At 42.7% G+C, this 15,335-nt stretch overlaps 1 protein-coding gene across 1 annotated transcript; it reads right to left on the minus strand.

Moving 5' to 3' along the window:
* Window positions 1-2,532: 2,532 nt before the first annotated feature.
* On the minus strand, window positions 2,533-14,134 carry FAS (Fas cell surface death receptor). The gene is made up of 8 exons (XM_088528855.1): window positions 14,093-14,134; window positions 8,673-8,838; window positions 7,952-8,086; window positions 5,380-5,491; window positions 4,934-5,021; window positions 4,345-4,418; window positions 3,811-3,914; window positions 2,533-3,025 (listed from the first exon to the last, which is right to left on the minus strand). The coding sequence occupies exons 1-8, from the start codon at window positions 14,120-14,122 to the stop codon at window positions 2,610-2,612; spliced, it is 1,125 nt and encodes a 374-aa protein (XP_088384981.1). The 5' UTR covers window positions 14,123-14,134; the 3' UTR covers window positions 2,533-2,609.
* Between the last annotated feature and the right edge of the window lie 1,201 nt (window positions 14,135-15,335).

Genomic DNA, 15,335 nt, shown 5'->3' on the forward strand with positions numbered 1-15,335 from the left:
GGGTTGCCTGTATGTGAGAGTCTTGCCTTTGGAGAGAAAAGGGCTAGTCGTTGCAAGTGTGCCATGAGCAGAGCATAAAATAAAGATACCAGAATTGGGTTTTAAGGAGTGGCTAAGGTACTGGCAGTACCTCATGCTTATAAGCATGAGACTCAGCGCAGACTTTCTTTCTGGGAAGTGAAACGAAAGTTGAAACAGTGCTAATAGTGCTTGGCATTACTTTCCTGTGAAGCACTGAGTGTGCTAAAATGCCAGAAATGGGAAGTGATGAAAAGCAAGATGCGTTAACATTGGTCATCAGGGCTAAATTGCTTTTGGTCTCCAGTGCAGCTAGTTTAAGCTTGCTCAGATGGCACTACACTGTGCAGCTCACTGCATGGTAATACAAATAGGTATATGCACTGCTTTGAAAAACCAACTGTACAATGTAATCAATCCACTTTCACACTGTTCTAGTGAAGTAAAAACATAGGATATATGCTAACAACTACATTTCATGGCAGTCTAGGTTCAGTCTCACAGATATCTCCTAAGGGGACTGGAGACTGACTCATTGCTCATGGGCTTTTCTTTTTCTTTCTTTCTTTTTTTTTTTAACACCATCCTCATCATACTGAACTTTGGAAATCCCAGTGTGCTGAAAAAAAAAAGTTTCATATTCTATTTAATTATCACAAATTTAAGAGATTTGGTGTCTCCTTTTTATGAACTGTCTTGTTCAGATCAGTTTGTATAACTGACTTGCAGAAGCCCTAAGAGGTGGACAGCCCTAGTTTCTGGTGGTCAAATACCAAATGCCTGAGAGGTAAAGGTGGGAGCCCAGGAAAGCTGACATTCTGGTCATGCTTTCCTGTGTGGGACGTGATATAGGAGCAGCCTGGACTTGTGAGAGCAGGGAGCTTGCTTGCTTTCCTTCTATTTTGAAAATGCTTCTATGTAATTGCAACCTAACAAGTAAGTGTGGCACAGCCTGCACCAGTGTTATGCTACTTTTCTGAGGTGAAAATCCCAGGCAGGTATTTTATTCTCCTGTGTATGAGAGGAGCCTTGTGGAAAACATGGCAATTAGCAATACACTGGCCCAGCATGCGCAAGGTCTGTACAGGTAGCATAGGCACAACAGCCCATGTACAGAATGGCAGCCCTTTGTCAGGCTCCATGCTTAGACAGTGCACAGGTTGCACAAGTCTGCTGCATGGATGTTAAGTCATCTAGCTAGAAGTGCTTGAAAGTTTTCCTTTGAAAATTATCACTCGTGGGGATTTTAGTGGCAATATAGTAGTGACATGCTGACATATTAGACTTGTGACTCATTTAAAAAAAACGCAAAGAGATTTGAGGCAAGAAGCTTCAGATTGGGTTGAGAGATATTTGCAAGTGCTTAACATCTGTGTAGCATTTGAGAAGGGAGGAAAGGTTGTACAAGCTAAGGAAGGCCTTGGCTTGGCAACAAAATGGGTTCTGGGGCCCTTGGAACCTAAGCAAGCCTTTGAAGGGCTGAGAGTTTATGAAGTTTCTCTAATTCATTTCAGTTTTTCCTGAATGCAACTAAGAGAACCAGGGCTGCATTTCTAATGCCCTTCAGAGGCTGCACCCAACCCCCACGGGCATTTCACTGCCAGGGGTAGTGGAGAGGAGACTCCTAAAGGAGACAGAGGTGCAAAAGAGCTTGGCCTAAGACAAGAATTATTTAATGTGTGGGAAACTCTTCCTCTCTTGGAATACTCTTACATAGTTCCTCAATTCTAACAGTGCAGGCAGGGTGCAAAGCTACTGCTTAATTGCCTTTAGGAGGCCTCTGGGCTCTGAGACGAGAGCGGGAGAAATATTTTTTGAGAGTAATCCCCATGTTGTGATTTACTGACATAACTAAAATCTAAAAATGGTATTTGTAGGTGCATTGTAGGAAGGAAAAAGAAGAGTCATTCACTATTTTGATTTTATTATTGCGTTTTCCTTATTATTTCTTGCTCTTGGAAAGCTAGTGTTGCACTCAAGTTTGGAGACTCCACAACTTGTGCAATTCGACCATGGTTCTGTGCTTCCAGTGCCTGCTTCTCTGAATAGTTTTAACATTAGAAAAGCCTTACCATCATTGCAGGAAACAAAGGGAATACTACCTTTTACTTAATCCTGGGGCTTCTGCACAGAAAAGCTTGTGCATATATAAATACATATATGTATGCACATGCAAAGCTTGTAAACGCATGCACAAAACATTACACAGCTAAACACACTCAAAAGTACTTTTATACAAGTGAGAAGTCCTGCTTACAGAAGACTAGAATTTAATAACAGATTAATACTTATTTTCAGAAATAATGAGGGGATAGTATATAAAAATATATTGTTTTTGTTCAGTTTTTTTCCTGGTACATTTCATAGACCCCTAAAACCAGAGCTCTCAGTTCTTAGCAATCTAAATAAATAGTTACTTTTTTTTTTTTTTTTTTTTTAATAAATGCCTCTTGAAAAATCAGGACTTGCTCACGTTATAACCTCCTTGGATCCTAGTAAGTTGCCAAAAATGTGACAATTTTAAAAACCTAATGTATATATTATTACAAAAGTATCAAGTTGATTAGAAATAATTTTCAAATGATGCTATGCTATGTCTCTTCCAAACTGTCAGAACAGGTTTTGCCTAGCTCAGCATTATGAAGATGAGAGTTTCCACTTTCTTGAGTGCAGGTTGTGCTTTGCTCAATGTTACTGTTATAAGACTGTCCAACTTCCTGACTGCTGGGAATAGCTGCCTTCAGTTTTCTCTCAATTTTATCAGCTGCAGAGCACATTTTAAGCTTTCTAAGGCTTCTGATCAGGGTTTCATAGGCTCCATTTATCCCATGTCTTTTATGCCACTCTTGAAACAGTTTAATCTTCTGTTCAGATGTATCATTAACATTATCCCGAATAATTTCATCTATCATAGGTTCTGGTACTTTACGATTACGAACAAATGCCTTGACCTCTTGGAGTGTCATCTCCCCAACAATATCAGGAATGTAGGTGCTCAGGTCAATATCTAGAAGCATAACAGAAAATGAATACTCTAGACACCGATATCTTGCTGCTTTTAATCACCTATGTGGAAAGCTGAACCTTTTCCTACACAGTACAGATGAAGTTTCATGTATTCATGACTTGCACATGAAACATGCTAATTTTTACAATTTATATTAGATTCTGTATTAGCAACAGTTCTGCTTTTACATATTGTTAACAAATGCTAAGTAAGACAAATACGTAGAGCTACATCAATACTGCTGTCATTTCACACAGAACCTCTGTTTTCTCTGTAACCTCTTTTTTCCTATTTATGATCAAAGTCTGATGTATCTATTTTGCCCAATACAATTCCTGTAACTAGACAGGTGTTATGTTATGATGGAGCTTTAGAGCTCACATTCTCTTCTTTTTCTTTGTTAGTACTATGGCTTTAGCCTTGGACATAAGGGTTGTGTTTCTGCTATCCCATTGCTGATGTGTGGAACTACTCCACTGTTAAAACTAACTAAAATCATAAAAATAGAGCTTGCTACCTCCTAGTGTTTATAGTAAATACAGAATAAAAGTTTGCCTCATCAGCCAATAATCGTTTCCTACAGAACAGAGAATAGGAAATTCCTCCTAAGTTAAAAGTTTCGTTAGCATGAAACCACTAAATGCCTTCATAAGCACAGTAAGAGCTAGCATTTCTTTAATAACCATTCTTCTCTAGGAAATGGCCAAGTCTACATTAAAATAGTGTAATATTTCCCTGTGTATTTTTATCTTGTACTGAATTATGAGAAATTTTTTGCTCCTTACCTGCAAACATGATGGGTACCATCTCCTGAAAAGAGAAGCAGGGGACAAACTCATTGAAAACAGTTTTGTTACATAGCAACCTTGTATAATAGATTTCATGACATCCACATATCCAATTTTATTTTAGCTTTTTCCATGATTTCCCTCTTTCCTAGTCAGGGAATCAGACTGGACAGACCTACTTTCTATTTGACTTAGGTATGAGAATCACCATTTTGGGCCTTGGCCTAGGAGTATGCATGGGGTCAGGTACCCTGGTCAGTATAGGCAGGATAATTTATAACATTCTGGTCTTGGTCATGTAACTCAAGAAGCGTATCAACAAATTGTCAGGTAATATGAGGAAATCATTTGAGATGATAGTTACTCATTTTCCCTCTTACTTCTCCCAAAGGAATCCCCTTGGTGAAATCTACTGCATTCACGTAACAGAAGACAGGTATCCTGGTGCTTGGGAACTCCCAGTGTAATTTCAGTGGGACAAGAGTTTAGGCACCAAACTGAGCTTTATCTGACCTAAGCAACAATACTTACAGAAGGAACTCCTGGTTCGGGGACTGAGAGACTTCGGGACAGCTTGCTAGTACGACACCTACGTTTTCTAAAATCTGAAACAATGCAACACAGATGAATTTTGAAATCCAGCACAAAGTGTACTTCCCCTCTACACTCCAGTAATAATAAAATTACACCTGAGAAAGCATATCCTATTCAGAGAATGATAGGAACAAGGAACTTACATATTAGTCCTCCAATTGCACCAGCTACTACAGCTAGCGCTACGCATATGGCCACTGTAGTAGTGTAAGTCCCGATTCCTCCTGCTATTGGAACATTGGAAACAGTGTATGAAAGTTAAGTCAAAAAATGCAGTACTGCAACACAATGTAAAATTCCAACAAAATCGTGTCAAATTATAGGAATCTCTCTGTTTTATTCTAATGGCAGTAGCTATTTCTTTTTTGAAGACTTATCTCCTGAGTCACACCTCATAAAAAGGAATGGTGACCCCCAAATTTCCGCATCAATCAAGGCAAAAAGCAATCATGCTGCACTCGTCAGTGCAGGGCCTGGTAATTTTGATGTCCCTAGCTGCCAGGAGTCATGTTGGGTCATTCTGTACCGTACTAGATTTTAAAATGGTACCTTGTATTTTGCATACAGTGTCTGAAGTTGGAGTGCATTGTTTTTTGACAAGGCCACTGTCACACCTGCAGAAACAAACAAATATTATTAAGAGATTTCTTTATCTGCTTAGAAACTCTCTCTTGAGAACAAATCAAAATATTCTAACTTTTTTCTCAGGTATTTAATATATCAAGATATATTACAGCTTAGCCACTTCATAAGGATTTTTTAAGGTATGTGCAGAGTTGGTGCGTTTGTACAAGTTTTTTTATGTGCCTCTAGAAAGTCTGCATGCAAATTAAGTTAACAGAATTAAACAAAAGCTAGCTAGTACGTTTTCCCCAAGGGTAGATATTATCACAGAATCCATCCTGAAATTGGCTGGAGAAAGGTTGTTCAAAATTGGATATTTAACATGAATCAACAGAGGCATAAACTTACGTGGAACATGGCTCACAGTGTGTGCATGACCCAGAAGAATTGCAAAAGAAGTTCTCTGCACAAGTGCATTCAGTGTTCTGTGTTGGGGTACATTCCTTTGCAGTCTTTAAACCTAAAATGAGTTCTTAAAGTCTGTTAGTTTGAAAATGCAGGCTTTACAGTAGGTCTGCTTGCACATTGTGGTACTCATACTCCAGTGCTTTTAGCTCTGCTGCTGCTGGCACTAGTGGGGCTTAATTTCCACAAGAACAGAGCTTTTACAAGGAAACTTGCTGGGGGAGTAGTGGAAGGATGAAGAGGGCAATGAGACCTCTGCTGGCCAAAAGCTGGGCAAACTGCTCGTACAACAAGACATGCTGGATAGCGCTAGCAAGGTATTGTCAGCTGCTTTTTCCTATTCAGACACGTAAAGCCAGAAGTGACCTGGGATGATCATGGAGCCGATCATCCTGCTTTATGGCAGAGTCAAACTCCTTTGCTTCCCAGATAGATGATCTGTTTTATCTCTTCCTGTGGACTTCCAACGGTGAGGAGTTCTACTCTTTATAGCTAACATAAACCTGCTAGCATAACCCTGCTTAAATATGAAAATAAGTCAATGAATTTTCTCTTATCCTCAATGAATACAAAAGCAATCTCCATTCTACCTATGAAAAAAAAATCTTTCTTCATAAAAAATTATTCTAAGTAGATCTTTCTCATATAAAAACTATTTTAACTGTGAGATAGGCACAGAAAGGAATTTGAGTTACTACACTCAGTCTCCTGCTGTAACAGAAAACCACAATCTCTTTTATAATTTGATGAAGCACAGTAAAACAAGTGCTGAAGCCATTCATGAAAATATCAAGCAAGAATGATCCAAAAGCTGATTTTCATGGAACTCCAATGATAATTTCCCTTGTGACTAATATTATCAATTATCTGACTTCTCTTCAACCCCATTATTGTGCATGGGACACATTAAATAGTCATTCTGTCACCCTTTCTTTCCTGTAGAGTCTAATAATTTGCTTTGTGGCAGTATACAAAATACTACATTTTTTTTCTGCTGTACTCATCTTGACTACCAATCTAAAAATGCTTATTATAGTAGCTAGTAAGAGCTAATGTGCATGGCGTTACAGGAAGGGGAAAACATTAAAAATCAGTATTCCTACAGTGGTCAGTTCCAGAACTACACTGGAGATAAGAGCTGTCTCTTCAGCAAACTGGATTTTGGATATGATAAATGCAGTACTATTATCTAACTCTAGCCACGCTGCAGCTGGAGGCCTCTTGGCAGAACCAGTAGGACAGGAGTTTTATGAGTATTTAGGTAATAGGGAGTGAATTCTTGGAACTTAATGGCTCACAGCCCCTGCACAACAGGCTCATAAATGGATTCTAAAAGGATGAGATAGGATGTACCTTCTAACATCCCTTTCTCTATGAATAGCATCTCTTACCTCCACTAACGAATGCAAAGTATTGTGGTCTGAGCAAGTAGGGCATGTCTTATCGTCTCATAATTTGGTCCTATACCCCATGTAGCATCTTGAATGTATGACAAAGATAATGATAAGATCCCGTAATTTTAGATAACGTATATGAAATTACATAAAAGACTAGAAAAGAAGGAGTTACAGGGAGCTGTTTCTTCTCTACTTCTCCCAATACCTCTCTTCTTTTAAAAATAGAACAAAAAGTTCCTCTTTTGCCTCTAACCAGATGGTGTAGGACCTGCTTTAAAGGAGTAAAGTCTGTGCTCAACACTGAATGTCTTTTGGAAAACAAAGCTGATTCATATTTCTAGTACACATCTTTAGCATAACTTTGAAAACTAGCTACTAAGAGAAAAAAAACAAAAGGTAAACTTCTTATCTTTTTTTAGACCAAATAGCATACTAGGAGGGAAGATAAGAAGGTAAAGGCAAATGGAGGCTTTCGGGAAGTGAACTCACTGTAAATTTAGGACATATGAACATCCTCAGGCCTCATGAAGAAAAGGTGCAGAAGGCTATCAGTTTTTCCCAGCTGTATTACAGCTGGCTTACTGAATGAGGTATGGCTTTTCAGCCTGCCTATACATGTGCCAATATATGCCATACAAAAGTATGATCTGCAAGTTGCTTTTTATTGTAACCCATAGAATATTACATTACTTATAAGATAATCTAACAGGACTATATCACAACTGAAGGTAGAGCCTGTGCAGAAACATTAAGTGCTATAAGGCCTCCTAGGAAGAACAGAACATCCCAGTACCTGTGGGTTACCTGTCTGGGGGAAGTAAGGAGAGGTACAGTAGAGGCATGCATAGATGAGGTGCAAGGTTACCCTCTAAATGCTCCCAAGCTGAGCAAAGGTAGGGGTAAGGGGATTAAAGCACCAGTGTATCTATTCTTCCTCCTTTGTGCTCAACAAAAATGAATTGGATAAATTCTGATAAATTGTCATAAATTCCTTTTTATCCTATTCCTTAGACATTTTAATCTGCCTACTACCCTTTACTCAGGGTTTTCCAAGACTTTTCAATCTAATACTATAGCAAACAAGTTCATTGCTTGAGTTGCTTTTGCTATAAACATACCAAGCACACTGTCACAGGAATCGCATCTCATACACTCATCCAAATCGTTGGCATGGTCGACATACTCCTGTCCAGGTTTGCATTGAACACAATGTTCTCTAATGTTTTTTGGACATGTAATATTTTTAACAAAGCCTGTAGAGAGAGAGAGAGAAAAAAGACTAAGATATGTAATATCTTTGACCAGAAGCCATCAGTTCTAAGACCTACTTCAAGCTTTCTATTTAGTACGTAATACCTTCTCATTTACAAATACTGGTAGAATTCATATTTTTATCCATAAATATGTGCTTTTCAGTAATGTAGCATACCTAAAATCTCATATCGCTCCCTCCTTCAATTTAGAACATTAAACAAAACACGAAAAACATGAAAACCCATGTATATATGGAGAATCTTGTAGGCTGACTGTTGCATACGCAGCTTTGGAAGAGGTTTGCACATTCTTAACCTCTTTCAAAGCTGTGTATGAAACTGTCAGCTCTTTTGTTATAAGCATGTTATATATGAACGATCTATGAAATCTAGGAAAAGATATTCTTGGACTGAACTCGAGTATTTCTGAAGTGTGTGAGGTCCTGTACTGGAGAAGGGTACAGCTAGAAAGAAGCACTGTATCCAAGAAGCAAAGCATGCCACTTAGTTATCCCACCAAAAAGTAACTGTGCATATTGTGGTTTCCACTCTTAATCACTTTTCAGTGCACTCTTATGATACTTACCACGTTCACATTTCTTGCAACACGTACCACCTGACTTGTACTCATCTGCAGTACACTTAATTTCTCTTCTAGCAATGATTCTGCTTACAATAATTTTATTATATGCGGTGTGTATGGAAGCTTCAGTATCACTTTTGCACTGTGATTCAATAATTAAGCCAACCACCTAGAAGATAAGAAAAGCAAATTATGGAAGAAATTGTCACAGATTTTAAGTGCATTTTACTATTAGCATAGACCTACATGAGTAAAATTATTGCACTGTTAAAGATGTCCATATTCACTTTCTTATTGAAATTGTTCACTGTGATAGAATAATGGCTAATGAGAGCACTTTTTAGAATTAATACTATAACCCCTACTGTTGAAGGTATGGATTATTTGGAAATTAATATTTAAGAACAGGTCCATGCATCTGGGTTTTAACAGATGACCTCATATACAAGCTAAAGGAGCTCACACTGTTTCTTCAACTGCTTTCTCTACCTCAGACTACTCTACCTACACATGCGCTGCCATGGGCCTGCCTGTGACATTGTTGAAGATTCACCTAATGTAGACCCCAGCAGCAGCTGTCAAATCACTATTTCAAATTAACATGATTTTTTTTTTCTTTTGACGGGAATTACTGTCCCAGTCAGAAGCAGAGAGTCCCATGTAAAATACTTCATGAAGCAGTGGGCGTTCATCCGCGCGGTGCACTGTCCTGCTTCCTCAGAGGAAGCTCGCCAGGCCCCCGCAGGGCTTCCTGGCGGCCGCCCTCGGCACCACCGAGCCCCGCAGCGGCGCCCACCGCCATCGCACCCCTGCCCGTCCCACACCAACGGCGGAGGCTCCAGCGCCTCTTCATCTGCTCCCTCCAGATGAAGGGAGGGAGATGCCTTCCACTTTGCCTTGGCCATGGCGCTGTGGAGGCGGCAGCAGTGAGGCCGGAGGCGGCAGTGGCGGAAGGATCTGGAAATGGGGCTGAGGCCCAACTCTCTCCTCCTCACGTGGTCTAACAACAGGGCCTGGTACCTCCCACTGTGCTCAGCTATGGGCCGCCCCGTGAGCCCATCTCTCCTGCCTTAGACTGATAAAGCCGACTTGGCAGTTGTCGTTTTGGGGGTAAAGAACCTGGTAATAATTGCTAATAATGAACAGCGTGAAGAAAGGGAGCAAGTAGATAAGCGCAGCTCCAAAACCCCAAGTGCACCTATAAATAGGACCTGGGCATGGCGCAGGCGCTGAGCGGCATCGGGGAAGCGCAGAGCAGAAAACGCACAGAGGAGCTTGTAGGAAACAGGACAAAACAAGAGAGGGAAACAGCTTTCTAGATGACCAACATAAGTAATCCGGCTTCAGCATACAGAACTACTGCGACCATACTGCATGCGCGGACAGTCTTCCTTCACACAAGAAACATTCATGCCTCTTACATTTCTGTAATGGCAGGCTTGGGAGGGACAGAATTCAAATTTTTTTGACAGCAGCTTTTCACCATCACTCACGGAGATGAATTTCCGGATGCACTTACCAGAAGTGTGGACCGCTTCTCAGAATTTGTCTTTTGAGTAGCACCAATCACCTACATAGCTCTGCTCGCAGGGACTATGTACTGCCTTACAATCAGGAACCTTTGGAGAGCTTAGTTTTCAAAGCAACACTCTAATTTTTCAAAACATGTTTTTAAACCTTCTGGATATGCCCCGTCTTAAAAGCAACACATCAGCAGGCACTGAGTTTCCTGAACACACCGTAATTCCTCTCTGTGTTCTCACTAAGCAGCAATTGCTAATAACAGAAAGGAAGAACATTAGGGACTTTCACAAAGGCAGAGTCAATAGGTGCTTTTTTCTAATGTGTACATTCAGAAGAGGCCGTATGTTTTCCAGTTTGAAATGACTCACAGAAGCTCTCTTACCTTTCTTATCCTCATCTAAAAAACTGTCATATCTGAACTAAAGATTAAGATCGAACTGAGCAGTCGATAGAACTAAAATCATTCAGCAGGGGCTAACCTTAGCAGAATTCATAAAACCAATCACACGGGGGCAGATTTTCTGCTTTGGCTCCTTTTTCACTGTGCAGGCATTTCAGAGATGTTTCATTTCAGAGATGAAACATCTTCATTCCTACAGCATCTTCCAAAGGGCACTCAGCAACAGGCATTAGTACCTGCATCTCTGAAAACCTACTTTCATCTGTGCTCCTACAGCAGACTGACAGGAGCTCTAGTTTCTTTGAAAGCTTCAGTGATTTGTAGATTCTCAGGCCTCAGATTTTTCCCCTGTTTCATAATAGGAAAATTTCCTTCAAGTGAAGAGTTGCATCAGACCAACCTTATGGGCATCTCATATAGGTTTTCAAAGTGGGTGTAAGTGCTATTTGCATGCAGACCTTTTAAAAGCTTTACAGTTTTTCACACGCTAAATGCAAAATAAGTCTCTGCTTCTCCTGTCACTTTATAATAATTTTATTTTTTAGTAAGCCTCTTGTGCTATTTCAAATGCTTAATACAGATGCCTTCAGAGCATGCTGCTGCTTTTTTTTCCCCTCTCACTCCACATTTGTTACATAGGGCGTGCATGAGGTCATCAGGGGCTTTTGGTGTTTAAAAAAAGAGGGGGGGGAATTTTCTTGCTTTGTTAACCTAGTGGGAGCTAAGGAAAAGATTCATTTATGGTCTAGTTTTGACCTGCGTCTGGATTTCTCTGAAAAATGACAGCTAACATTATTTCCATTTTAATACGCAGTTGTGTTACCCCTTTCAGGATGGCTTGTTCAAAGAGTAGTAATTTTTAACTGTTAAGAGGACTCTACTCCAGTTCTGTTACTATAGTAAGTAATTTCTCCAGTATCACATCCCCCCATCTCCTTTTTTCCCATAAAGGTGGAAGTTGATACTTGCAACAAGTAGAAGGTAGAAGTTGATATTTGCACTAAAATAACCACTAAAAATAATATTTCCTCATCTTCTAAAATGTGTTGTGATATGCAGGACAAAGAATCAGGCTCAGCTTTCTGACGACAGGACTTCATATTTCTGCACAATTAGAAGCATGCTGGGCTTGTGAGATTTCACGTAAATACATTTAGTGAGGGCCTGTGAGCATAAGGAACCTTAGCTGCAGTCCAGCATATTAAAATAGTTGTTGCCCAAACTCAGACCATTCCTATTTCTCATCTGGGTTGTCTCACATGCAAATTACAAACCGCAGTGCAATATGTTGTGTGTGTGGGGGGAAAGGTAGGGAAATAATGGTTGGTTATTTTGTTTTTGTTTTTTGGTTTTTTTTTTTTTTCAGAAGCACTGTACTAATGCACACCTAAAACAGTACTGCATTTAGCAGATAGGCAGAACTATTAACACCTCCCACCTCACTTTGGCTATGTTGTGCCTAAGAATGTAAAAGAAAAGCTGGAAAGGGTAGAATGTTTTTTTTCTCCCTTCTCCTTGTGTAACACAGCAGGATTTGCTTTTTGATAGTTTCTCATTGGTCAGTGAGCTGCCTCAAAGATAAAAGCAGCTAATTATCTACAAAAATGTGAGCAACAGACAAACATTTCCATAATTGGGGACCTTATGATAGTTTTCACTTAATGCTTGGGTCATGCCATGACTTCATTGCTATTTGTTTGTATATATTTAAATATGTGTGTTAGTACTTCAGGAAATGAAAAAGAAGGCTCAGCACAGTGATGTAAGATGTCCTGTTTTCAAAAGTGTTGTCTTCTGTTGCCTACTGTGTAAAAAATCGTATTGAATAATTACGAAATATTTATGCAATATTTCTTTTTCTCTGAAGATGGCCTGTTATTTTACAGGGTGTCTCTGAACAGTATGCGGTTTTGTGGCTTGTTTTCACATGTAAAGGTAGAATTTTCTAATTATACAGGCCACTGCTATTTTGCATTATATCCCTGCAACTGAGCGTATTTAGTGGCACACACACACACTTGCACTACTAAAGTGTCACTCAAACTACTCGCACATTCTGGTTTAATCCGATTAATAAATCACTTGGTGCTCCAGTTCCCTGACTTAAAAGTAGTGGAGCAGTACACTAATAAACACCCAGAATTTAATAGAAAGTATAGGGAAGTGCTTTCTAAGGAGGGCTGGAATTGAAAGGTCAAGACTAGGAATGATTTCTATACTCTGGGAACAGTGTAAGGAGGGAAGATTTTGTTTAACTGAATTTATCTTCTAGATGGATCTAATATACAGAATGAGACTGACATTTCAGCCACTGGTGTGCCGTTCACTTTTCTCCCCCTATAGGAACAGCCATTATATAGTTCTACCAGCAGTTAAAAATCCTCGTTTGTACTTAAATATGTTTGATGCTTTGTGTAGGGGCAGGGATGTAACCTCCTAAATCTGCTTATGTAAAACTGTTCTATGTGCTGCATAATAAGCGAGATCAGACTTTGAACAACTTCTGTCTTAACAGCAGATTTTTGCCTGCTAGAACCCAAGACAAACCATATCGACTAGCAACTGCAGCCACAGTGGGGAGGGCTTTTGAACATGAGTTGCAGCGGGGTCTCCGTGCCAGGTGAGAACCGTGGCTGGGGAAGCAGTTTACCCTGCACGGCCGCGTCCAGGAGGGCACTGGGCTCGCAGCCACGCGCTGCTCCTGCCAGCCCAGCGCCCGCCGAGGTGCGAGCTGCCACCAGCGCTGTCGGGGCCAGCGTGTTGGCGTCAGCGAGGCCGCGATGCTGCAGCCAGCGAGACGCTCCCTCACCCTCCTAGTTTACAGCAGCGCCTCGAAGTGAATGGTAGGGAAGGTCAATTTACTAGTGACAGTGAACTTTAGGTGTGGCAAAAACCCTTAAACTGTGGAGACTCATGCTCTCCGTAGGGCATGACTAATGCAAGAAGAGCAGGCCCTGCCCCATTGCCAGTAAACGCTGCAGTTCGTGTCACTAAGCTGCATTTATTTCGGTTTCTCTCCTGGGTCACTGCTAGTGAAGAATAAGAGCTCCTCAACCTCCGGTATTGCCTATCACGTTGGTTTAGCAGGTCACCTCACTGTGGAACTTGCTGCGCAGGGCAGCTTTTGTGAGCACGGACCTTGCCCGGGCTGATGCCCAGGCTTCTGTGCCGCCGGCCACCCCGTGCCATGGGCCACCAGGCCACCTGCGCCTGTCACCCGCGACCCTCCACCTGCCGCCCGTGGAAGTGACATGCAGTAACGCAGGCGCCCGATAGCGCTTCGACTCCTACCCCGGACAAGAAAGTCGCGCTAATGAATTACCTGATTTCCCGGAAAGAAAAAGAAATTGAAGTTTTGGTTGCCGCCCGTTCCCGGCTACAACAGCAGCGTGGCAGCGGCCCGGCGCAAAGCGGAGCCGCTCCGGGACCCGCGGCTCGAGGGCCGCCTCCCCGCTGCCCGCCCCGCTCTCCCGCGGCCCCGGGCAGGGCAGAGACTTACGAGGAGCCGGCGCAGGAGCCCCGCGGCCATGCTGCGCTGCAGCGCCGTCCCGCCGCGCGCCGAGGGAGGGAGGGAGGGAGGGCGGGACGGCGGCGCCGCCGCGGCCCGGCCCGCTCCGCGCCCAGCTCCTCCCATGTTGGTAAACACGGCGCGGCCCGCCCCGGCCTGGCGCGGCCACGGGGAGCGGGGCCCCGCCGCGTGCTGGGGCTCTGGGCAAGGCCGCGGCGCCGAGCGCCAGGAGAGGGGGCTGGGGCAGGGCTGTGAGCGCCCTGTGGCTGCTCCCAGAGCCACCGCCGCCACCCGCAGCGGAGCGGGGACTCTCCCGCTGTGGCACTCATCCCGCATCCCCTGGATTCTCCGCAGAAGAGGCCTCGCTGGGAGCCGGCTGAGTGCCCTGCTCGAGGGGCTGCTGCCCTTGTAGCCCCTCAGGCCCGCGCCTCACATTCCCCAGCATGTCCAGGCCGTGGCCGGGCTTGTCCCGTTTGCAGCAGAGGCAGCCGGGCCCTTGTGGCCGTAGGAGCAATGCGAGGGTATCGGTGATCCAGGCGTGCGGGGGTCTTTGAGGTCTCAACATAATGCTGTTGCCTTGCAAGGGCTGTGGCCACAGCAGAGCTGGTGTTTTCATTTTAAAACCCGAAATTTAAAATTTTCGTTTTTTTTCTCAGTGGTTTGTGACTCACTCCCTCAGACTTTCTGGTTTCATGGCTGGTAGCTGCCCCGCTAGCAGGTAAGATGGGTTCACAATGACAAACGATGGCTGCTCTTTTAGATATTTCAGACTGTTTAGTCACTTCTCACTAAAACAAAGTGTGCTGCTGACAAAACTTTTAGCGATGCCGTGTTTGGAGTGCCCTGTAACAGTAACTCCGTGGCAGCATGGGCAAGAAGCACCAGTGCTAGGTGCGCTGCCCATGCACGCACTGTCATTCCTACTGGGCAAACCCAAATCCATGTTCTGGGCCGTTATTTTTAGCAGAAATTTGCATATGAGTAATGGTGGAGGAGAGGCTATAGGAAGGGTTGTCTTGATCCTCACCTTGGTAGCAGAAACCTGAGCAGAGCTTTTTGCAAGTTCATCACCTAGGGGGTTGTGTTTTGCTGCTGATGGGGCCCTCAGCAGGCCTCGTTTAGCAATTAGTAACACCTGGCTGTTCATCGTGCCCTCTCCAGCAGGTCTCCTGCCGTTGTAGCATAGCTGTGTCTATGAGCGTGTGCGGTTTGTGCTCTTCTCCTGCACGAGGAG

Source organism: Tinamus guttatus, unplaced genomic scaffold, assembly GCF_059628265.1.
Source record: "Tinamus guttatus ecotype Peru unplaced genomic scaffold, ASM5962826v1 Tinamus_guttatus_pri_ptg000314l, whole genome shotgun sequence".
In the NCBI taxonomy this organism is placed as follows: Eukaryota; Metazoa; Chordata; class Aves; order Tinamiformes; family Tinamidae; genus Tinamus; species Tinamus guttatus.

Excerpts from the sequence above, each read along its gene's own strand:
- FAS (XM_088528855.1), bottom strand. The coding sequence starts at position 14,122 with ATGGCCGCGGGGCTCCTGCGCCGGCTCCTC. Across the intron at positions 8,839-14,092 it reads GGCTCCTGCGCCGGCTCCTC|GTGGTTGGCTTAATTATTGA; the intron begins GTAAGTCTCTGC and ends CTTATCTTCTAG. Across the intron at positions 3,915-4,344 it reads CCGAACCAGGAGTTCCTTCT|ATGTCATGAAATCTATTATA; the intron begins GTAAGTATTGTT and ends TTGGATATGTGG.